Here is a 24,955-nt window from a genome sequence, read left to right on the forward strand (position 1 = left end):
ACATCACGAGCAAATAAGTTAATTCTGAGCATGCATGCATGCGCAGAACTCTTCGGGGATGGTGAATGACCGTCGAAGAGACAGTAAAGAATGGCTCACCAAGCGACGAAGCCCTGCAGAAATATGTAAGCGCTCGCGTTTTGTACACCCTAATAGCAACGCGCGATCGTTGAACCCTGACCATGGTAGAGCCTGATATAGGCGAGATTTCTTACATGATCCGCAAGCGCACAATCGTGCGCGAATCGCCATACGCTATTTGCTTAGAGAAGCGTACACAATATAAGCCGCTTATCACTGCGATCATGTGTTCAGAAAGCCGGTGCGACGCTGATCGTCGTATCGCTGATCTTGGTTGCTTCTCGCCGATATTAGAAATTACCGTGACCTGGCGTCGACGCTCACACGATATTACTAAGAAATTGCAAGGGTGTACTACATGTGCTATGCACGCATGGGTGACATGAATAATAATAATAATAATAATAATAATAATAATAATAATAATAATAATAATAATAATAATAATAATAATAATAATAATAATAATAATAATAATAATAATAATATGATTATGAGGCACGCCGTAGTGGAGGGCTCCGGAGATTTTGACCATCTGGTGTCCTTTAACGAGCACTAGCGTCGCACAGTACACGGGCCTCTAACATTTCGCCTCCATCGAAATGCGATCGCCGCGGCCGGCGCCGAACCCGCGACCTTCGGGTCAGCAGCCGATCACCGTAACAGCTACGCCACCGCGGCGGACCGGTGAAATTCATCGTATGTGTTTGCACCAATGTTGCGTTTCTGTGTCTCCAGTTGACATTTAGAAATACGAAACACACAAGTACGTACGAATAGCGGCCACTCGATTCGAAGGCCGAATCGAATCGGGTACCGCTTTATTCGATATTCGAAATTTTCGAATACTCGCAAACTCCTATACCATATATAGCCTTCCGAAAAATGATAAGGCCAGAAAAGGCGCAGGTACGCCTTGGTGTTCCTGGATACGACCGCCGTGACGTTACTGATTTTGACGGCACTCACTTGATCAAAGTTAACTTTCACAACTATTAAGATGAACTATACAGTGCACTTTAAAGATGCCACAGATTGAATAAACTTGGCAAGTTTTGCTAGATTTCGGTCTGCGTCATATTATATATAGTTCCAAGAATAGAAGAATGTAGGAAAACAATAACGCGACTTTACTGACGTTTCAACCGCCGGCCTTATGGTTAATATGACGTCAAAATGCGTGCACGGGCATTTCTCGCTGTCGCATACTGCTGATAATTGATTATACTAGTCCGAATGCGCACGCGCGCATTTGCTGCTGTGGCTTTCTTTTTTTTATTTTCATCATATCACGTGACGTGTTTCAACTGTAAGGAAAAAGGTTACCTGTCACTCTATTTTGTTTTTCTCCCTTTTTTCGTCATTCCTTACTTGCCACATACGTATCTCTCGTTAAAGAGACATGTTATAACTCTCTTTTGGAGGTCACTATACTCTCTTTGGAGAGTCGTGAGAGGCGCGACTCTCCTAAAAAGAGTTAACTCAAGTCTGCCAACCTGGCGACCTTAAAATTCGGCAGTTTCGTAAAGCGGGGTAAGAGGTGGGTGGGTGAGGTGGGGGGCAAGAAAGGAAAACTGGCGTCCTTATTTATCGTTATTCAGGGCCGCAGCAACGTCATAGACAGCTCTGAATGATCCCTAGTAATGTTTTTATACGTCAGCGACGGGAGACCACAGCTTAGTCAAGCTACGTAAAGGCAGTTCTTTTCTTCTCTAACCTTCTACTTTTCGCTTTAACATGGTGTTTATGGCGAAAATAAAGGCTGATTGATTGATTGATTGATTGATTGATTGATTGATTGATTGATTGATTGATTGATTGATTGATTGATACTAGTGCTCCTAATTATACGGCGCGTGCACGAGTGTGTAGTTGAGGAACAAAACGCACCGTGTCCCGCGAGAGCCCTTGTCAATCTTAGTACGCTTTTCCGCATGACACCAGTGTACTGCGGCGAAAATGACTAAAAAAAAAGATAATCTCAAGCTTGCACTAAGCCGCGCAAAGCTCATACACAGCGAAGCTAATCGGTGTCTTGCTTATTTATTGCTGTAACGAGGTTCCACTTGGCTTTATCTAGGCAGAACTTGGCTGTAACGACGTTGAACTTGGCTTCAAACGACTTTCCGGCATAGCACGGGTCTCTTACACAGTGCACAGACATACTACCATCCGGTACGAACCCGGGAGGGCAGTGTTAACATTCGCATTCGGTCGGGTTGTGATAGGCGCGTATGTACGGCTCGCCAGTCTTGGCGTGCGCGATTCGACCTCCGCGACAGCACACAATTTGTCCTTCGTCATCAACTAGCGTCGGGTACGCCGATCAGCAGGACCACGACACGATTGCATTTGGTTTGGACGGATCCCCTACAGTGACGGACACAAGTTTACCATACGCATTGGGACACGCTTCTACGACTTCGGGAGGCGGTTTCATGTCGAGCAAAGGGTGAACGTCATCAGAGACCACCGCTTCAATCTTGCCAAACGGCTGCTCCTTTGATTCGACGACCCGAACGCGTTTCATATCGGAGAAGGCGAATCGCGCATTATCGAATCCGGCTTTCAATCGCCATATAGGCAATCGGAGCCAGTCGTAGTGCAACTGAAGAGTGAGTGCCACGTACTCGTTTTACGTTCTTAACCGCCACGTGCATACCCCCATGGCCAAGCCGAGTCGGCGTTTTATTTGAATCACAGACAGACCAAAGGTCTACTGCACATTCATTTACACTAGTAATCATCGTAGAAATCATGATATTCTTCTTCTTCTTCTTCTTCAAAGCTTTCCCTGGCGGTACACGTCGGGAACTCCTCTGGTCGTCACCAATAAAGACCTCGACCAATTCCTCTTCTTATTCTTCTTGTTCTCGCCGCTCTTGCTGTGCTTGCGGCGACTTCTTGGCGAGCGGTTCCTCGACCAAGGGAGAATGGGGTTCAGCCGGATCGTAGCCGAGTCGCCAGTTGCTCATTACCGCATACAAATCTCTGTTCTCGTATCTCGGAACAGGCGGGGTTACCCAAGCTGGATCCACGGACATCATCACCACCAAGGCCTTGTGGTCCCTGTGGTACACGGCGAATGGTTTGCGCAGTTCACTTATCGAGGCAAAGGTCAAAGTTTGCACAGATTAAATCAATGCAAGTGCCTCGTATGATAGTTTTCTGGTAGGCCGCACAGTGGCACATACCCGTCAAGATGATGATAGTTTTCTGCGATCGACTCAGAAGGAACCATTTGCTAAACAGCTTCGCTGTTTAAAAAAAAGCGTTCCGCACGCGATATAACAAGGTCAGAAAATTTTAGAACCGCTGTCCTTTGTTATTTTTCTTTCGCGGTGAGGTGACGGCCGTGTTTCGGGAAGCTTACTGCGATGCCCCTACAATCAGAAGGACTGCTCAAAATCCGGGAGTTTCTCGGGGACACCGGGATAGTTGGCAGGAATGGTTAAGTAACGCGTGTGTGTGTGTGTGGGGGGGGGGGGGGGGGGGCAGCGAAATTCTCGTACGGAAAGCATCGCAGTGTGCGAAGAACATTTTAATATAACGGAGTGAGAGTCACAGGCGGACAACGTATACATCAGCATACATCATCTTGAAACCTAACCCCGCTTTCCACGTGCCACGCTGCGTTGTCATTAACATTTCTGCATTGTGTTAACAGTACAGTGATCTGTCGAGCACTATATAGGTGCAATGCCGTCTACAGCAAGGCTTCTGGAACGATGAATAACTAACCGCGTGTCTTACTTTGCGCGCGCACCATGGTATATGAGCAGTTGATTTCCGAGAACCGCTCATCTCTGGTATTCATTACTGTTATTACACGCCCTCGTCATCACACGACCAGTTTCTAGACGCTGCTAACTACTGTAATAGTTTACCGGATACGCAGGGATTTGCTCCATTAAACTCTTATTAAAGTATATTCTACACAATTAAGGTCTTTTTACGATACGCAGCTATTACTGACATTAAAGCGCTCGCGCTAGCAACGAACTCGTATGAAATATCAGCCATCACGCTTCCGTGTCATTAGATACGGGGAAAATAAAAAAAAAGAAAGACGGCGGCCACTGTGCATTGGTTTTATGCTTTGTGGGTTTCTTCATATGCTACACGCGAGGAACTAGTATATGCAAGAAGTATAATGAAAAAAGACGGTGATTTTTTTTTTCTTTAAAGAAACCTCAATTCCAAGAAACTCACGTCCGCGCAGGCGGTCTCTTATGTTCTTTAACATTCCCACCGTGTCACACCGGCTTGTTTCTTCGTTTGGGAGTATACCGGGTGTTTCAAGAAGTGCGCTCGAAAATGCCCAAAAGTAAGGAAGATGCGACGTTTGCATGCTGCCTTCCTAATTACTTTTTCTGTAGCGGCAGACATCTTAAGATGTTTAGAGACAATAATTACAACGCTAATTATAGAAAGCAAGGTAACTTTTTTAACTAGAAGAGACGCGCGGTTGGGTCAAATGGGACAACTGAAGTTTTTCCTGCGATGAGCCCTCTGCCACGTCATGGCCACGCACCACGCCGAATCAAGTACCTACCGCTCAAAGGCGTACCTACCACTTTGAGATTTCCAAAAAGCGGCCTCTGTGGTAATTATTGCAGAGTGACGAAATTCGACTACAGTCAGATCCGACAAACATGATAACACGCGTGCATCCGAATATAATGAAACGAGCGTCCGAGCATATTCGCGCTCCTGTCCATAGCGGCCAAACATTAGCCCACGGGACCTCGCACACAATCTACAGACTGCCACCGGCGTATATGTATGGCCACTGAAGATTCCATTTGACACGACACTATATCGGGTCGAATCAATCAGAAGACACACTGAGTCAAATCGACGCGATCGCTACCTACACGCATCTCCCTGCCAACGGGTGTCGACCAATTTTCCCTCGACGCTCGCTGGTATTCATACGAATCTGGCAACCGAATTTCGGTCAAATCTACCAACGCCTGATAGGCCAACTCGACCCAATCTGATAGGCAACTCCATCAAACTCGACACAATCTGGGTCAACTCGACCCAACCTGATAGGCTAACTCGGCACAACTCGACATAACCTCGATCAACTCGACCCAACCTGATAGGCAACTCGACCAAACTCGACACAATCTGGGTCAACCCGACCCAACCAGATAGGCCAACTCAACACAACTCGACCCAACCTCGATCAACTCGGCCTGACCTGATATGGACCCAACCCGGGTCAACTCGGCCCAACCTAACAGGGTTCACGTATACGCAAGCAGCTTGAGACACCACGCCAGGTCTATAGCTTGCCTCGGTCTCCTATTACACTCACAGAAGAGATCGAGTAAAAAGGGTGTCTTTTTGTCCCACAACAATAATCGTCATGTGGCTTGCTTGAGTTTCCTTTCTTGAAAACTCGGCGCTGGCCACTTTCCTACCAAGAATGCTATGTCACGCTGATAGCGCACATGTCGTTCGTGACCAGAAAGTGCCAGGCGCGTGGCGATAAGGCAAGGAAAGGAAGGTAAAAGAGATGAGGATTATTGTTGTGGGACAAAAAGACGCCCTCTTTACTCGATCTTTTCTGCGAGATTACGGCGTTATAGGGCTCTGCGAATATTCGAAACTTTCGAATAACGAATCGAAGAGAGCTATATTCGATTCGGTACTCGAACCGAATAGTGCATATTCGAAATACCGAATATTTTTCGAATAATCAGCAACGAAGAAAAATGATCGAAGTAACGAGACGTTGGAAGAGCGAGGGGTAACTTTTCTTGTTTTCATCATCAAGTTACCTAGATGCATGCAGCCCATGTACTTACGGTACTATAGAAGCCATATTGATCACAGGATGAAGGCGCTTTTGCCTTAAACTCCAATGTCGCAGAAGCGACAGTGTCATAAATTCGCTATCTTCGCCATGACATTCATGATGACGTCAACTCATGAAGATTGCTTAATATTCATGCACCAGTTTTATTTAAAAGCGTTTGACCACCTTGAATACTGCAGTCACTGGTATATTTCATCCTGCAGTTACAAAATCGAAGGTTCTAGTTGCTTCTTTATACGAGCTCGCTTCAGTTTAATAATCGTGGCATTTTTTGCGGGTTAAAAGTAGGGGTGTGCGAATATTCGAAAGTTTCGAATATTCGTCGAATATTACATTCGACATATTCGTATTCGATTCGAAAATCGTGTATTCAAAAAGTTTCGAATATTCGATAACTTCGAATATTCGAAAAATGCGAATATGTGATTCGATTATCATGCATAAAATAACTCGTCTTCCACATTTCTGCTGCGTTCGTATCGCTAAAAACTTTGCCGAGAGGAGCGATAAACATCGTTAGTACACGGAGGCACGATATCTGCCTGCGACGAGCGCCCCAATACGTATGATTTATTGCTGGTGCATCTCCGACGTGCAGCGTTGTTGGCGATCATGTAACCGTACATTTTCAATATTATGCGGCCGTAACGTGCCGCACTACCACTCGTTCACTATGCGGGGCCACTTCTGAAGAAAGACAGTGACTCACGTGACTGGTGGCAGACTGTAGGCACCTTCAGATACCCCAGTCTGGCAAAGCTTTGCCCCATGTAACTCCCTATACCAGCCACTTCTGTTCAGGGGCGTAGCCAAGGGGGGGGGGGGGGGTTGGGGGGGTTCAAACCCTCCCCGAGATTTTTCAGTTTTGCTTGCGTATATATACACGCACACATACAAACGCACGCACGAACCTACATAAAGTATGGTTGAACCCCCCCCCCCCCCGAAAAAAATTTCTGGCTACGCCCCTGCTTCTATTCCAAGCGAGCGTGCCTTTTCAGTGGCAGGAGGGGGGTGGGGGTGTCTCTGTTACAACGGAGCGCCTGCTGCCTGATCATGTGGAGCAACTCATATTTCCTCATGATAACATGCAGTCATTACTTTCATTGTGCCGTGATATTTGCTTGTGTTGTGATGTGCATTGTGCTAGCCTGGACATTGTCCGTGTGTTATTTCTTTACATCCTTGTCTACGTTAAGTGCTCGCATTTCAAGCAAGCAGAATGAATCACCAACTAGCCCAGTCAGCCATTTTGACATCTGGACATTGTGTTCTGGAGATAGCAGTGTATGTTGTGTCGCCAGTCGGGCTGTTAATGTTTTTTTTTTCTTCAAATAGCTACATGTTAAGTAAAATATTGTTACTGTGGAGGCATTTTTCCTTTGATATTCGATATTCGATTCGATATTCGAAGGTGGATATTCGTATTCGATTCGTATTCGAAAAATTTGATATTCGCACACCCCTAGTTAAAAGTAATCGTAATGTTCCTTTGTTAGAGCTTGTGAATAGGTGTTTCAAATAGAATGTTATGGTATTTTTGGGCTTTTTTTTTAGTTGTTGCTTTACCAGTGTAGGGCTGCTTTAAAAATGGTTGACTTGTTATTCGAAAACTATACGAACAGTATTTGATTTTTATTCGTATTCGATTCGGTGTCATCACTATTCAATTCGTATTCGGTTAGGTTCTAAAATTCACTATTCGCACACCCCTGATATACGGCGTGCTATATAAATGATTCGCGGGACGGCTGCTGACGTCACTGGCACTTCCTGAGAGAACTTCATCATCTTGCGAAACTTACCTCGACGACGGCCGAATATACTACAGGACAACGAAAAAAAAAAAAAGAAAGCGAGCGGCGAAACGAAAAACGCGACGTCCTAATCACTCTGGACTTTCATTGTCTGCCTGCTTTTCTACTGTTATATTCATTTTTTTCTCCTATTCATGCGGTGACCGTTAACTGAAAACAAACCGAACACTCAATCACACCCGACGTATACCATTCATTTCACATACATGTACATGCGCATTCTCCCAGTCATTCTGACGCATTTCGTGCACTTCGGCAACCTTCCTTATTGCCCTAGGATTGTGTTGCAAGAGAGAGCGAGAGCGAGTTTGGGGTGACAGTGTGACGTTGATGACATCTAGAACGTTGACCTTCAGCGATTCCGGCAGTAGCCCAGTCGCTTCAAGATGCGCGGCTTCCTCCTCTGGAGTACGCAGCCAGGCTATGCACTATAGAGCGGAGGTTGCGCGCGATGTCTCCGTCGGTGGGTGTGGCTTAGCCACTGCGCATGCGTGTCTTGGCCAGGTGGTGCGGTATCTGGTCGCTTGATCACGCGATACTTGCTTCCTCTTTCTTTCTATGTTTTCTCTCTTTCGCTGACATTCTCATCTCTCTCTTTTTTTCCCCTGTATTCCTTTCTGTTTCTCTCTTTCGCATTATTTCTGCGCTACGCTTTACTCTCCCCCCTCCTCCTTTCCCTCATCACGCACACTACCCTTTCCCACACCTTTGCTACACTATGATATACAAGGCTATGCTATGCTCTGCTAGCGTGCCTGGATAGCCGAGTGGTTAGGGCGCTCGCCTTCGGATCGAGGGTACGCGGGTTCGGATGCCGCCTCGTGAACATTTTTTTTCGGCAATAATTTTTCTCTTTCTTTCTATCTCTTTCTTTCAGTATCTCTGCTTGTTTCTCTCTTGCTTTCGTTCTCTTCTCTCTCTGTGGTGTACTCGTTCTCAGGGTTGTTACAGGCCACGCCGTAGCGGTGAGTAGTGGGATCTGCCCAAATTCTGTGGCACATACCCGTTCATGATGATGATAGTTTTCGGGCACGGTCACGCACTTTACGCCGAGCTAGAACCGCTTCGCTGTAAAAAACGGCCATACACGCAAAAACTGAACACGCAATCTATAATTATAAATGTACGTATACATGGCGTTAATAACGCACACTTGTTTTCTGTTCGACCAAAGTTCGACAAAATAGTTTACCTCGGCGAACCGTAATAATCGCTTTCGCTAACTGCGCCGGAATCCTTGGAAGCCTGCACTACTAAAGGAAACCAGCGGAGATAATTAAAAATTGACCGAGTTGCTGACCGTTCATTGTACCGCGGCAGCACTATTGAAAGAAACACGGAAGGTAAAAAAAGTAATAATAATAAGCAAGACACTCAGGATTCTTTTTTTTTCCCCCTCTCCGCACAACCTCTTTTGCTTCAACGGTGCTCCGTGAGTACAATGAACGTTCACGAACTCGCCCGGCTGACGTTAGCCGAAGCTTTAACAATACACCGAAACACTCGTGGAGGACGCGACCGTTAATTGACTATTGTGTGGAGCATGCCCCGCTATTTTTTCCCCTCTAATTCTGCTTAACCACATAGTTAGCCGAGAGCAATTAACCAACTCTACAATCCTCATACTTAGGCCATGACTCTTAAACCACAAAGCGTTCTAGGAAACGGGTAATTCATGAAGCTTCTAATTTATCCTTGCTATTCAATCTTTCTTTTACAGCGAAAGCTGTTATGAGATCATTTCACCGGCCATTTTTGGCGCCGTAGTTGTCCGCCGCCGCCGCCGCCGGTGTCCGTAACCAGTATCGCTCGAAACAAGAAAAAAAAAACGAAATAAGAAAAAAATTCCAGGATGGAACGAGGTTCGAACCTGGGCCCTCTGCGTGGGAGCCCAGTATTCAACCTCTGAGCCATGCCGGTGCTTGAAACTGCTTTGCAAAAAGGTCCTATACAGGCTTCATGTCGGGAAGGGACCACATTAGCATATGCAATATAGCGCGGTAGAAGAGTAAAATAATCACCAAGCGTCGCACAACGCGAATTCTGTAACCAGGCGTCACACAATGCGAATTGCGCAACGAGTAGGTTGTGAAATGCTTCCAACCCATTACAATGATCTCTGCCATAATTCTTCGTCGTCATCAGGCACAGCATCAACAAAGTGCGCATAATGCCTTGCATGCGTTTAGCAGGTACCACGGCTCTGCGTAGAATGATGAAAAATGGCACAGTGCCTGCTGCCCCACTTCTAAAAAATTACAATGATTTATAGCGTAGTGGGTTCCTCGCAAGTGCCCTTGTATTGGTTGCCAAGGGAGCCCATAAGCGCATGATCCATTTCCTCGGCAGACCCCTGTCGGAACAGTCAGTGCTGGAATGCCGACCCGAACTGTCTGCACAGCGAAAATCATTTAAGGCCTCACTGAACTTTTTGCGTGTCAGTGGCCTATTGAATAGGCTTTAGTACTGCCGATCTACAGCTTCCTTTTGTTTATATCTTTTTATTTTTTTTATCGCGCGCCTGCTCTTCTCTCCGCTGTCCTTTCCATCTTTCTTTCCCTTTCCCCCTCCCCTTAGTGTAGGGTAGCAAACCGGATGCTACAATTCTGGTTAACCTCCCTGCCTTTCTCTCGTTTTATTATCTCTCTCTCTCTCTCCTCGGGGTCTCAGTAAAATTACAATGATTTAGAGCGTAGTGGGTTCCTCGCAAGTGCACTTGTATTGGTTGCCAAGGAAGCCCATAAGCGCCTTATCCATTTCCTCGGGGTCTCAGTAAAATTACAATGATTTATAGCGTAGTGGGTTCCTCGCAAGTGCACTTGTATTGGATGCCAAGGAAGCCCATAAGCGCATGATCCATTTCTTCTGGGTCTCAGTAAAGTTGTTCGCCCCCCCCCCCCCCCCCCCCCGTCTCTCTCCCACGTCAACGTATGTTATACAGCATGACGGGAGAGCGAAATAGCGACCGGGCGTCACCCAATGCAAATTACATAACTGGTGGGCCGTTTAAAGCTTCCAACCCATTACAAAGGGCTGAGCCATAATTCTTCATCGTCATCAGTCGTCGCGTCAACAAAGTGCACATAATGCCTTACAGACGTGTAGCTGGTGCCTCGCTTCTCCGCAGAATGACGAATAATGGCTTAGTAGGTGCTTACCAACTTCACAAAAATTGTGATTTATGGCGTAGTGGGTGCCTTGCTAGTGTGCTTGTATTAGTAGCCCCAAGAGAGCTTACAACGGGCTCTAAAAATGCCACTCTTCCAGCTTTCGCTGTGACTGTGCTGCGGTTTCAGCGCAGGCCTGGCTCTTTTTTTTTTTTTCTGTTGTGTTCCGCACCAGAAATTTGAAACGCGTAGAAAAGGTGATTAGGAAGGGTGTTACGAGCCGGCAATTTTTAAGCACGTTTTCGTGAACGTGACGAGGAAAACTTTGCAACTGCGCAAATAATTAATAGTTAGGACAATTAGATTTGTTTTCTAATTAACTAAGCGCTGATATCAACAATAGGCTTACCCGTATGCGCGAGACGCAACAACATACCGTTGGTCGCCTCTTCGTCTTTTAAATCGACGAACTTTTTCTAAAAATTGGCCCGGCCCGAGTTAGCTGAGGCAATTATTCAAAGCGCCCGCAGTTAATCCACACTCGCTAGGAGAGATGTTTAGAAAGACGCCAAGCAGCCGTTACGCTGGAAGCTGCAGCTGTTTATGTAGCATCACGTATACAAGCTGTCAGCAGGCACACGCGTACACCTTGCGACGCCTGCATGCAAGCGTTGAAGGGGCAGCAGCGAGATAGGAGGCGGCAGCGCACTGTGTTCTGCACGAGCGGCCATTAGCGAGCATATATATTATACGCACAGGTGTGAAGTGAGCGCAGCGTGGTTCCCAGCGTGAGCGCGCGACCGGACGCAGACCTGCGGATGGATCCGTAATGAAGACCCTAAAGGCCGGGCAGGGTTCTGTTTGGTGTCGCAGAAGTCAGTGGTATGCCCGTGTCACTGTGGCGCACGTAACCCACGAGCCGCTTCGCCCTTCTCAGTATTTTGCCAGCGTCCGTGGTGTGCCCGTGTCATTGGGGCGCACGTAACCCACGAGCCGCTTCGCCTTCCTCAGTATTTTGCCAGCGTCCGTGGTGTGCCCGTGTCACTGGGGCGCGACCCACGAGCCGCTTCGCGCTTCTCAGTCTGGCAACAGACTTCTGCGACACCAAACAGAACCCTGCCAACCATGTAGAGCGTTTTTGCCGGCGTTTTCCCGGCGCTTCTTACGCCGGCGTCCCTCGACGTCGACGCTACCGGTGACGGTGGGCGAAACGTCCACCTCTGGACGGTCCAGACATCACGGGCGGCAGCGTCGACGCCAGAAGCAGTTCGATGGACGCAGGACCAATCAGCTTGCGGCCGGCAGCGACTTCCGCTACGTAACGGCGTCGTCGATGCTGCCAAAATGGCTGCCGCCCGCCTCGGATCTAATAAGTCGTCACCGTGCACTGTGTGGCGCTTAAGTTCTCAACTGATGCTTGTATTTGACTTAGCTTGTTCCCTAGAAGCTTCGACAGCAAAGTGCTCGTGATATCTTTGAACTCTTTCCGAGAGCCGTACTCAAGTTCATCGGTAGGCTTAGCAGGAATGAAAGTATTGGCCGAATACGTGGCCTCAAAGATGTACGGCAGCTTCAAGCTCAGAGGCCATATAATACAAATTCGTGGTTCTTCTTAATGCCAATAGCTGGCGCTACAAGTCAAATAAAAAAAAAAAGACTTTTCGATGGCACTGTGACACGTTCTTTTTGCACCACAGAACTGCAAATGAGACATAAAAGCTATAATCAGGAGTATATCTAGTTGGTCCATTGAAAGAAACTGTACACTGCTTTACGAGGTGTCAGGTTCATTCCCTTTGGTCACACTGTGCGACGCTGAGTTAACGCTCTTCATATGGTTTGCCGCCCTCTCTGACGGCTTTGATGCGACGACGTCGAGGGACGCAACGTCAGAAAACGCTGGCAAAAACGCTGTATATGGTTCGGCCTTAATACGCGGCTACAGGCGCTGGACGGCCGCGTACGCGACGCATAGTGAAGTGGTATGCAGTGACCCGCAAACTCAAGCAGCATTCACGTCTGGCAATTAATTTATTAAGGCGAAAGCCTCAGATGCCTCATCAAGCTCGAAAAATGACCGACGGTGTCAACACTAGTGACGCAAAAAAAAAAAAATCGTCATGTGATGAAGTCACAATATATGACGTCATCATGATGTCAATAATCGCCAACATTTGTGACGTCATAATGACGTCTTCACGTGACATCGTCGGTTGGCCATAGGTAGGCCGATCGCAGAGGCGCGTGAGGTGCAGAAAGCTTGCGATGCCTCCGATCCCGGAGGCCGTGCAAAACCGCGCTAGGTGCAGAAAGCCTTCGTGGGCGAGGGATCAATGCAATTGAATGAGAAGAAAAAAAGGACGACGGCTTTTCACTTCGAGTCATCTTAGGCCAATGCATAAGGAACCCTGGGAATGATCGCTAGTTGCGCAACTGAGTGAGGATTACCCTGACTCAGTTCGCCTACTGCAAATTAAAGAAATCAGTAAAGTATTAATTGTAAAGCTGTTAATTAATGAGATATATATATATATATATATATAAGAAAAAGAGTATTTTCCTTTTCTTCCATGACGCTAACGCAGTACTTACAAGGGTCCGCACTTTTCTAAGGTCACTGACACTCAACCGCGCCGTGCTGCTTTCTTAATTAAGCACGGGGAACAACCTGGGTGGTTTTTATGCTTCGTTTATTTTTCGTCAGGTCTAGGTGTCGCACGAAGTACAGAGTGCCGGAACAATTGACTGGCAACTGCACAACGGCCGCGAAAGTCCTGTTACGCGCTTATTTCTTAAACACTGCAAGTGGCTTCATATTTAACTACCTACTGCTCCCATATAAGCGTCTACCCACAGCAATAATGTCTAACGAAATCGATATGAAGCCAGTAAGGATGACTGCCAGTTAGCGATGCTGCTTTCTTGTGTCACCTGTTGCATATGTCCATGCCATCCACGAATCACGAAATCTTTGGGCTAATCGGAGCACAGGCACACGAAGTTGGCCGTGGCGACAACGCCAAGTGATACAACAACACAGTCCTGTTATAATCTCAGCACAACATGCATACACTTGTACATTTGGGATGACAAGGGTGCATACCCCCACTCACGCACCTCTTCTTCTACTTCTTGTATCCCGGTTGTAACTTCGTTGCAGTGTCGCCATGCATCAAACGCAGAGTTGTCCGTTGCAGATCGAGTGCTTCCAGCTGGAGCCCTCATCCCCTCCTTACTACCCTTGTACGTGACGTCACCCGCGCCATCCAATCAGGTGTCTTGTTCTTTTTGAGGATTGATTAAGAATGGGAGCATGCGAATGTGGTCGTTGTCTGTTGGAGCACATACCCATAGAAGCAATAAGGTGACTACTAGGCCAGACAGCAGTCTACACGTACCTAGTTGCCAAATTTCACTTTCCTCACAGTTTTCACTCTAGCAAATGCTGCCCAAGTAGCCAAAGAGAAACTAATCGCTTTAAATGCATAAGACGGAGGCCAACACACCAAAGTCAGCGCGTCTGTGACCATTATACTCAAGGTGAAAGCACGTGCGTTACCTTTAAATGCGAATAGGTGCATAAATATGCCATTTTGTAAATCTCAGCGCCGTCCATCAGAACTTGTATTATTATCAAGCTGGAAAAGCCACTGGGTATGGCGGAATACACGGCTAATTAGTTGCACGGTAACTCTGCGAGTGGCTCGGCGTAATTCGCGGCGACGCGCTCGATGTGCCCAGCGCGCTCCCTCTTTTTGTGAAAAAATCAGGTGACGTGTACTGTACAGTACTACAATCCGCAAAAGTGATACCAGTTTTCGAGAGCCTTCTTGAGAAACAGTACGGGAAAGAAGGCATAAGCGTCTTCGTACGATACAGCTGCCCTCCCAAAAATTAACTGCATTCTGCAATAACTACAAGTTTCTCGAAATGGCGGGCGGCCGGCAGCGCCGTGTGGGAAGGCGGGGGTGCATTGTTCGGTGCCCACAGTATGGTAATCACCCACAACAGGTGCACGCGGCCGTCTCGAAAAACCCGCCAACTGCAAACCGGTGGGGAGGGCCGAGGATCGCGATAAAGTCAACTCACGACAACCATAACGAACGTGGAGCAATAGGCGAATTAATACCGGACCCTCAAGCCGTCGCACGAGCGCTAGTCGGCGAAACAAGACGGTTAACGAAACTAACATTTTCCATTGACTAAAATATTTGTCCTCGTTTTCTTGGTCGATCCTTCACGAGTGGGTAGGTACCAATCGTCATCGTTATCGCCCTCATCGTCGTTTCTAAAGCGAACCACATTCCTAAGTTTCGGCTTCAATGGCTCGCCCTTTCTGCAGCTCACTTTTTTTTTTTTTAATTAAGTGTGCACGATCATCTTTGCTGCAAGATAGGACAATGTATACTGCAAAACACCATCATAAAGAAAGCGATCGAGGCCTCTTCGCTGTAAACGTTGCATCCTGCAAAACTTGCATTATTTATTTATTTATTTATTTATTTATTTATTTATTTATTTATTTATTTATTTATTCACTTAATATATACCTCAAAGGCCCCCTTCCCGGCGGCTTTACGTGGGGGTGTGGGCAAAGGAGATAGGGATTAATAGAGTCTTTTAGCAAGTTACGGAAATACGGTACGCAGATACGGTAAGGGAGTACGGTAGCGTTCCTCCTTTCCCGCTGGTTGTGCTTTGGCCGCTCAACGACCGGGAAAGGAGGAGCGGTACCGTACTGCTTTACCGTATTTGCGTACCGTATTTCCGTAACTTGCTAAAAGACTCTAATAAAACAAATATTCTATGGCTTTTCTAAAGTTATCCATGTCGGAATGAAGGATTACACTTGTGGGAAAACCGTTCCAGTTGTGGGAAAAACGTTTTCGCTCAGGCGCTGCCTGGGCGATAAATGAGTGATGGTGGGTCGCGGTGATAGGAGATGTGTAGACGGCCTTCCGGTGACTTGAGGGGCTGTAGTACGATGGGCTGGTTGAACGGGAGTGTTATAACGAAACGTACGATACGTTTTCGTATACAATGATAGTATAGTAATTTTACGGCGTAGGTATAGGTTAGGTAGTCCTGAATTACTTTTAAAGGGACACTAAAGAGGAACCATGAATTGGTTTAGATCGATAAATTGTGCTCTGAGAAGTCTAATGTCCTTAATTTCGCCATCATAGGTTTATTAAAGGGACCGACAACTGACCAGAACATGAAATGAGATTACTGCACTGATGAAAAGATTGTCCATCGCGTTGACTCAAACAAACCCTGTTTATCTCGTGAGAGGTGGATTTATATTTTTATTTCTTAATTGAAAGTCGCGAGAAATGACCTTTGGCGCCTCTGGCGGCAAAGTCATAAATGGTCCGATGAAGCCGGTCACGTGACCGTTGATTGGTGTACGCATTCGATGACTTTTCTGTTAGTACTGAAATATTGTTCCTTTCTTTATATTAAAATATATAACTCCATAAAAATGCACATATAGGCCTGCGTTAGTTGTATGCAACAAAGTGGCGCTGCTTTCGCTTGGCGTAGGCAGCCTTGACACAGGCGCAGGCAACCTTGGGCGCAGGTGCACACAACGCTGTACAAATACCGAGAAGGTGTATAAAGCCACATCATCTCATTGTAACAGCTTGCTATTTTCAAAAATGGTTGGAAAGCTCAAAATAAAGGTGGTTAAGCATTGTTACAGTAACTCCTGCGAAAGCAGAACAACGACAGCTTTCACGAGGGCTAGCGGCATCGCTATCAATTCTCAGCGTTGCTGGAGCAAGCCTTCATGCGTGTTTGGAGCCTTTCAGATCGAAAAATGCTGCTTATAAAATAACTACGTGCTTTTAGGATAAACCACTGCAGCTACAAACGCTACGAAGGGTAAGCTTCCTGTTGCGCCGTAAAAAACTGGGTCGAGAAAAATCAGTTGTCGGTCCCTTTAATAGAGGAGAAAATAAAGTTCGAAGTTTCATTTTTAAATTTCGCGCCGCAATCTCCACGCGTGACGTCACGGATTTCAGTTTATCGTATTTTGGCGCCATTGGCTCAACAAAATTACCCCAAACTTGGTATGTTAGGTCTATGGACCCTCAGAGGACAATGCACTTCATTTTTATCGATTAGGAACTACGTAGTCCCTAGTAGGCGCCGTCAAAATATGTGACGTCACGGCGAATGGTGCGGAAACTTCTAGGTGGCGTCGCCACCCACATTTACTTTTTGCGCGTTTTCTCGCTTACTAAGGGTCTTCTTGCAGCAAGCGTGGTGTTTTTGGTATCGTGAAAGAGTACTTTACTAATATGAGAAAGATAGTTTTGCTCTTTAGTGTCCCTTTAAGGGTACTAACACTAGTATAGTACGAGTACTATACTAGTGTTATACATTGCGTAGCAGGTAAATCTAACTACGCAATGTTGGACTATATGAGTCGACGCCGACCAAAAGAGGGAGTCAAGCCTGCTTGTGCATCGAACGAGGCGCACAAAATGATTACGTCATTATTTTGATAAAAATTTGGAAGTTTGTTTACGCAAGGTTCATTATTCCAGCAGTATACAGCATGTCCAGAGAAAAACGACGTTTTTCTAGTTGAGGCTGCTGAGGCAAGGGGCCGGGAGCAACCTCCCCCCCCTTTCCTTACATAGTTGGTGTATCTGTTTGCAATAGTGACACAGACCTTTGAGTATCAAATGACTCTGCAAGTATGTAACAAGTCTTTTAGGAATGATGGATTTTTCGAATCGATTTGCTGATGGCGCTACTTGAATCGCAACCGATCCGCGGTTTCAAAAGATGCTATTTGCCCATCTCTACAGTCGTTGTAAGAGTGCCTTCCATTTTGTTGTATACATTTTTCTCCCTTTCTCAATTGCAACACAGCAAACGTCGCCTATATTTGATTTCCTTCTCTCTCTCTCTCTTTTTAACACGCAGCACGGTCTTCAAACGCAACAGAAGATACAATGTGGCACTAGTACCTCCGTGATTGCACCAGTCGTATCTAATGAGCCGGTTCATCGGAAAGCACTCAACGGATGACACACGCTCGAAGGGATCAACTGACGCACATCAAAGAAGCAAAAAAAAAAAAAAAATCGATTTCTTTTCGCCGTACAATAAAAGAAGAAAAAAGCGAAACGTTTAGTGAACGCCCTTTTTATTGGGTGCCATTTCTTTCTCGGTCTGTCGCAATGTCCGTCGATCTCTTCAAGCCATTAACGAGGCGATGGAGAAAAGGCTCAGCAAAATAACAAGAAAATCAAGACTCGCTCATGCGAACTCCGCGGCTAGCGGCGACTGTCGTCTCCACTGTACGATACGGGACTGGCCAAGGTTCACGTAGGAAACATTACGGAATGTAATCCTTCCCGCTAACCTAATGTGACTTATTGCCTGCAATAAAATCAAATTATAGGGCTTAACAACGTCCGAAAACCACGATACTATCATGAGGTAAGTGGGATCTCCGGGTTAATTTTGACCATCTGTGGTTCCTCAACTTAGGCCCCCGTCGAAAATAATCCGATGAGTAATGAATGAAATTACGCAGCCTTGTTGGTCCTTCGTCGTCTTCACCTACGTGGAGCGATTGATGAACCCGCACGGCAAGTCGCAGAACCATCATTCGACGAATGATGTGGCACTAATAAACCTTTATTAGATTGCTGTACACAACTGCAGCGATTGCGTAGTAGTTGAAAAACTCGGCGGTGCTCGAGTCGTCATCATTCAACAAAAATGATCGGGCTAGCAGTAGTTCCGATGTACCGATCATCAAAAAGCTGTCCCATGAAACACAGCCATAAGACTGTATAATAATAATAATAATAATAATAATAATAATAATAATAATAATAATAATAATAATAATAATAATAATAATAATAATAATACCTTCCTTCGCGCGCTGCAGGTGTGTACGCCAACGTGCTTCGCAGAATCGCAGTACACTTTTCCAATGGACACTTTGGAAGACGCTGTTCTGGAAACTGATGCTAGGACAGTTGTAATGTGTAGGACGAATCATACAAGCATGCTGATTAGCGTAACCTGCCAGCTAAACGAGCACAGCTGCGTCTCACGGTGAAAAGTACGGCCTTCCTCCCACAAGTCACCGTCACAAAATATCATAGATTGTGTCTATTTTGAAAAAAAAAAGGAAAAGAGAGACAGAAAATCAATATAAGTAGGCAACGCCGTACTAGCAGGTACCGCTGTCCGAGCCATAGTGGTGGTACTTGTTATCAGGGTTTATTTTTCCTAGGTGAATGAACGCTTCTGCCTGTCAAGGTGCCACCCAGAAGCACAAAACACAAATGAAGCCATTCTCAACTTCCACGGTGCGCAATGCATGGCTTGTCAAAACAGCGACCTACTAGAGACTCTAGAGACGTGCGTCAAGCACGCCTAGCGCACATTTAAGCCGGCATTCAAAAAGCTCACAGCTGTTTCCTCCAGTATTCGTTTCTCGCACGTGCCTACAGCATAATACCATGAGGAGTTAGTTTTTATATATATATATATATATATATATATATATATATATATATATATATATGCATGCTGTAACAACGATCCGACGAGATCGGGACCCGGAATTCAAAGCTTCACAAGCGCGTTTCAACTGCGTCACCACAGCCCTGTCGCACATAGCGAAACGCAGCTCGAATTTCACTTCACAGCGGCGGGGGGAACACCTGCTGTACGTTCTGACATTCCGCCGAAAGAGTGCGGAGTGCCGTCGGTGACGGAACTAAACACAAACATAGCAGAGGCGCTACACCTTTCTCTTCCGGACTCATGCCGGTAGGGCATCGCAAAGGGTACTTTTCTACGCATGCACCACGTTCGCTCTTCGAAAGCAACAATGAAGGCGTGCGTTACGAACGACCCGCGAAACTAGTGCACACAATTTGAGATAACAAAACAGTGATTGTTCGCGATGAACATACAGGCAACAGAGAGAAGCGATCGAATCTTACCACGAGTCGCTGCACTACCAAAAACAAAACAACGTGCACACACGCACGAAGTCCCACGCAAGAGCAGGTCCTGCAAGACGTCCGGCGCTCTGCCATACGCTTCGCTCGCTTCATTGTTAAAAGGCACATCGTCTATCGATTTTTTGTTTTCACGCGAGACGCTAACTTTCTCGCTCGCAGCATGTCCCGAAAGATTGTAGAGTTTTCGTCTTCGCACGCCAAGCGGTGACTACGGCAAGAACGGGCCGAAACTCACCGTATATTTGTGTACCGTACGCTTCTCACATTGCAGTACTCCGGACGAAATGGTTTGCAGCACAAATTGCAGTTCAAATGCACAGATCGCGAAAGCACATAGCACACAACGCACACCACACCACCAACGCTACACTACTCTACCGCAATGGCGGTTATCACGTGACCCGAAACGACCGATTTAACTGAAAATGTGCTGTGCAAAGTTTTCAAAGGTTGTGTAATAATAAGCAAACAGTTGCCGATCACATTTGACTTCATTTTCTGTTCGGAATATAAAATTTGAATGGAGCTCACTTACAAATAAGTAACGCCCAAAATCACGTTTCGAATAAACATGACCTTCAAGATTGCCTTTAAGATTTTATTGCTAGTCTTAGAGGCTATGTTTTTGTAGTGATATTGTGAGCGCAAAATACGTCACCACCGCCATGTTTCAAAATTTGGTACGCTTTTCTTCTTGCCGGCAGGGGCCGCCACCTTCCGTAAACAAATGGCAGCGCAGGTTTAAATGCCCACAAGCGTTCGAATATTGTGGTTCTAATACATGATCGGCAGAAACATGATCGAAACCGGCTCAGCCAACGCAATGCCTATCATCCAGGCGAGATGCGTGGAAGATGTATCCTGCTGCATAGTGCGTGAATATTTGTCCCGCAAGGTAACGTACCGTTTTTGTTGACGTTTCCTTAGATACCAGCGTTGTTGCAGGCTGTATCATCGTGACGCCCTCATCCTGAATCTACTCGATCGAGTCATTTTTGCTTCGTGTTGATGGTAACAGCCTTTCTGCTTGTTCTCCAGGGACTGAAGGATACGCTGGCGAATATGGACAAGGAGTTCCCTCGGAACGAAGGTTGCTTTACTGCCAGGGACCAGCTGATCAGAGCTGTTTTTATGGAACGCCTCGTTAGAGACAACAAGGTAAGGAAGGGCCCTCTTTCGGTAGAGCGTCTGCCTGCTTTCCCGAACGTGCAGGACACCGATTGCGACGTGGTGGTCGATCCCCGTTCTCAATGACAGAAGATGCTGTTTCGATTTCGTGCCCAAAAGAAAGTTCACTTGTTTGGATTCGCCGCATGTACAGTTTCGTGTTCTCGATTGGTTTACATGCGCAAGATGCGGAAGGGATCCAGTCGCCGCATCCCGATCGGGGCTCCATCACGATCGAAAGTGCCCGTGTGACGCAAGTATTATACCGGCGTCGCATTGTGGACTGCTGATCGCGATTAAGCCTGATCAGGATCAGATTTCTCTACAGTGATTGGCTCCCTTCTGCAGCTTGCGTAAAGGAGCCGATCACGAGCGAGAAATTCGATCCAGACCCGGCCCAATCGCGATCAAACGCGCCCGTGTGACACTGGTTTTAGACCCGATATGTTGGCACTTACCTAGCTGCTATGCGCGGCATTTGCTTTGAGCGTGGAGTACGAGCGCGTTTTATATAATTTCAGGCGAGAGATTCACCTTTCCGTGCACTGCTTGAGATGTTGATCTACGAGAGACTGCAGAAAAAGAGCGTCAAGTCCAAGCAGGATTCGAAAGTGAACCTGGTGCCCAGTTCGGGCGACAGTGCGAGGCATGTTGAGATGAACATCAGGAACAATAACACCTACATGCCCGTGGCATCGAAGGAAACAAAGTCGGAGAGCAGCGACTCCCTGAGTTCGCTCGAAGGAGCCCTTCCCGTAAGAACCGTTGCTGACACGGACCGTCCTCAGTCGGCGCGGGGCAGGCGTGAGCCCGGGGGCTTCATAGTGCGCCGTACAGCGAAGAACGACATCGAATCCGTCCACCGTCTCATCTCCAAGTCGCAACAATACCGCGGCCCCACGAGGGTCACCAACTCTACGATCCAGCGGATGGAAGAGGCGCTGAAGCTTGAGCAGGGTGTTGAAGATGGCGAAGGGGATCGCATCGACGCGGACCACTTGCTTGGAAAGCTCGGAGGTCAGTAATCAGTTCGTTAATTTAAAAACGAGTACATTTTCCGAAATGACTGAAGCAAAAGAAAGCTCAGAGGGAAAGAGTAATTAGTAAATTACTCCTTCCCAATTGCAAAATCACCACACTTGCCACAAGCAGGCGCTTGGTGAGTGACGAAACACGCAAAAAGAAAATGCGGGTGGCAACGCCACTATGAAATTCCCGCACTAAACGTCGTGACGTCATAGATTTTTCCGGCGTCCACTATGTCCTAAGTAGTTCCTAATCAGTAAAAATGATGTACATTGTCCTCTGAGTTGGCCTCTGGAGTTTCAGGAAATTTCGTAGGGCCAATGTTGCCAAAATATGAAAAATACGCATTGAAATCTGTGACGTCATGTACGGAGATTTAGGCGTAAAATTTAAAAATGCAGCTTTGCCCTTGATTTTCTTCTATATTAATGAACCTATGAATTAGAGTGATTAATTGTGCTCTGAGAACTCTAATGTAGTTAATTTCACCATCATAGGCTATGATGGTGACATTAACGATATTAGAGTTTGCAGAGTACAATTTATCAATCTGTACCGATTCATTATTCCCTTTAGTGTCCCTTTAATTGAACTGTAGTTATTATGAATTTAAGGGAAATGAAGATAGATGAGAAGACAACTTGTTGGCAGTGGGGACCAAACTCACAGCCTTCGCATTTGGCATGTGTTGCACAACTAGTTGCTCTGCTGCAGCAGCTGTTCCTCCATCTGCTTGCCTGTGTATGTCCCTGGAAGCTAGCGCCACTGGTGGCAGATGTGGAGCAGCTTGTTTTGCTTGATGGCACCACATAGTACATGAACCTTATGAGTAGGCAGCTGGCTGGCATACACTTGCATGCTGCCTTACATGATATGAGGTCACATAACCCGTGCACTCATACACTTTATTTTAAATTAATTTTTTTTTTCTTTGGAATACTTCATTACACTTGAAGTTCTCACTGGACTGCGAAGGCTTTTGTGTGAAGCCTCTTTTATGTCATATATGCCTCTGAGCCATACACCCAGATGTCATTGTAGTTTCCATTGCAAGTTATGCGTAGCTTTTGCACTGGTTCATATAAAGCCTCCTACGTGCCTAAAAACAAAAGCACTAATTAATGCAACAGTGTGCAGCTCAGTAGTGAAGCAAAAGCTGTCTTTTGCAAAGTGCATGATCAATGGGCTCACTGCAGCGAACATAAAGGTTTATCCAAGTAACCAAGACATTTAGTATCTGTGTCTTGCTCTAGCTTTTTTTTTTTTTATCTCAGTCTCCATAATGAGTCACATATGTAGATAACATTGATGAACTGTGGTAGTATTAAGAATGCCAGCGAGTTTTTACTGTTGCTTGCCATTGTAGACTGATGCCGTGCAATTGCTGTGCAGGCAATTTTGCGGGCAGCAGCTCCCACGTGATCACAAGATCAACCCTCCAGAGTGCTATGTCAGCGCGAAGCGCCGAACGGAAGCTGGCTTCTAGAGGACTGCACAGCGGGGAAGCACCAACCACACCTGCACATTCGTTGCATTCCTCAAGGAGCTCAGCATTTCCTAACCTGCAACCGGAAATGCTGACAGATGTTGCTGTGCCACCACAATCTCAACAGCCCAACTGCAAGGTGAGCTTCCAGTTAGGTGGGGAGGTGCACTGAATGTCAGCGAAAGTATATCCTCTTCTTTGTTTGGAAGCAATGTAAACATCATAGGCGTGTGCAGGGTTCCCCATCGGGGGGGGGGGAGGCAAAGGTTCATCGCAGCGCCCCCCCCCCCCACCCTACTAAGTCAATATATGGGGCAGATTCAGCGTCCCCCCCCCCCCTCTTAGGTGACTAGAAGGGTCAATGTACGGGGCAGATTTTGCGCCCCCCCTGTGCGCAAGCCTATGGTAGACATGAAAACAAATCAAATCAAGCTCTGGATTACAAGCTTACACTGAGAAGCTAAACCATCCTTCCGTGCCAAGTCTGACAGAAAATAGACAAATTCTTTAGTCATGTACTCCCTTTCATAAGGTTTAGCACAAAGGAACAGGAAAATGCAGAAGGAGACACAAGGATGCAGCACTACGAATAGCACTTTGTACTAGCAGCGCTAGTTGCACTGTGTTCTTGCGTCTTCTTTTGCTTCCTCATATTTCTTTGCACTACACCTTAAGATATGCAATACATACTAACTAGCCCACCATTCGGTTCACTTGGTGTTTGTATACTTTTCTTGGCCAACATGTTTTGATTTGTTTGTGCAAGTGATCTCGTTCCTGCTTTGGATGTGCAATGAAATGTGTGCTGTCATCTATGAGGCGCTGTAAAGTGCCTAAAACAAAGCCAGCTCCTTCATGGCAGTGTGAGAAATGTGAAGGGGATCGCATCGATCCCCTTTGATTCCTTCGCACCGTTGGTGCTCAGTCTGTCCTTGACTGTTCTTACCGAAAACTAGTCGAAAAGCCCAGCTCCTTCATGGCGTGAAAGGTTAACAGTCTTACTACTTTCACTGAAAGCATTGTTACATAAGAAAAATTGCAACTATGTTAGAAACAGGCATTGATATTACAATCCGCCTTTTTCATGACGCCACAGTGCATGCACCCTTCCCGTAGCAGAAAAGTTGCAAAACACTTCTCCATCTCGGAGGCTCTTGCTTTGGCAATAGTAGTCCCGACCCCTATCGAAACCCTACCAAAACAGCATGTGGCAGCCCAGGAAAATGTAAAAGTGAAGTATTATTCGGCGTGATATGCTTTGATTCAGGGTAAAAAAATTCGATAGGTTGTCTCAATTTATTTTTTACTCAAGGCAAAAAGTTATTCTCATCGCCATTTCACCCCTCATCTGCGCTATCAAGTGATGCGACTTACGCAGCTATTCATGCAGTCCATGACACAGGCAAAGACAACTAAAGGCGTCGGCCTTT

The 24,955-nt window shown here is 46.3% G+C and overlaps 2 protein-coding genes across 4 annotated transcripts in view; one reads left to right on the forward strand and one right to left on the reverse strand.

The window, feature by feature from the left end:
* The window catches only part of LOC119387683 (tyrosine-protein phosphatase non-receptor type 4), a 253,973-nt gene extending 233,739 nt beyond the window's left edge, over positions 1-20,234 (reverse strand). For all 3 annotated transcript variants that reach the window (XM_037655156.2, XM_037655157.2, XM_037655152.2), the window contains exon 1: positions 20,082-20,234. The gene's annotated coding sequence lies outside the window, so the exon portion shown is untranslated. The remainder of the gene's footprint in view (positions 1-20,081) is intronic.
* Positions 20,235-20,548: 314 nt separating this feature from the next.
* LOC119386100 (probable ubiquitin carboxyl-terminal hydrolase MINDY-4) overlaps positions 20,549-24,955 on the forward strand; it is a gene marked incomplete in the record, with an annotated part of 44,240 nt that continues 39,833 nt past the window's right edge. The window contains 4 exon segments of the mRNA XM_049413605.1: positions 20,549-20,741; positions 20,885-21,004; positions 21,535-22,030; positions 23,432-23,664. Coding sequence (XP_049269562.1) covers positions 20,628-20,741; positions 20,885-21,004; positions 21,535-22,030; positions 23,432-23,664 — 963 coding nt within the window.

This window comes from Rhipicephalus sanguineus, chromosome 3 (assembly GCF_013339695.2).
Source record: "Rhipicephalus sanguineus isolate Rsan-2018 chromosome 3, BIME_Rsan_1.4, whole genome shotgun sequence".
Lineage (NCBI taxonomy): Eukaryota > Metazoa > Arthropoda > Arachnida > Ixodida > Ixodidae > Rhipicephalus > Rhipicephalus sanguineus.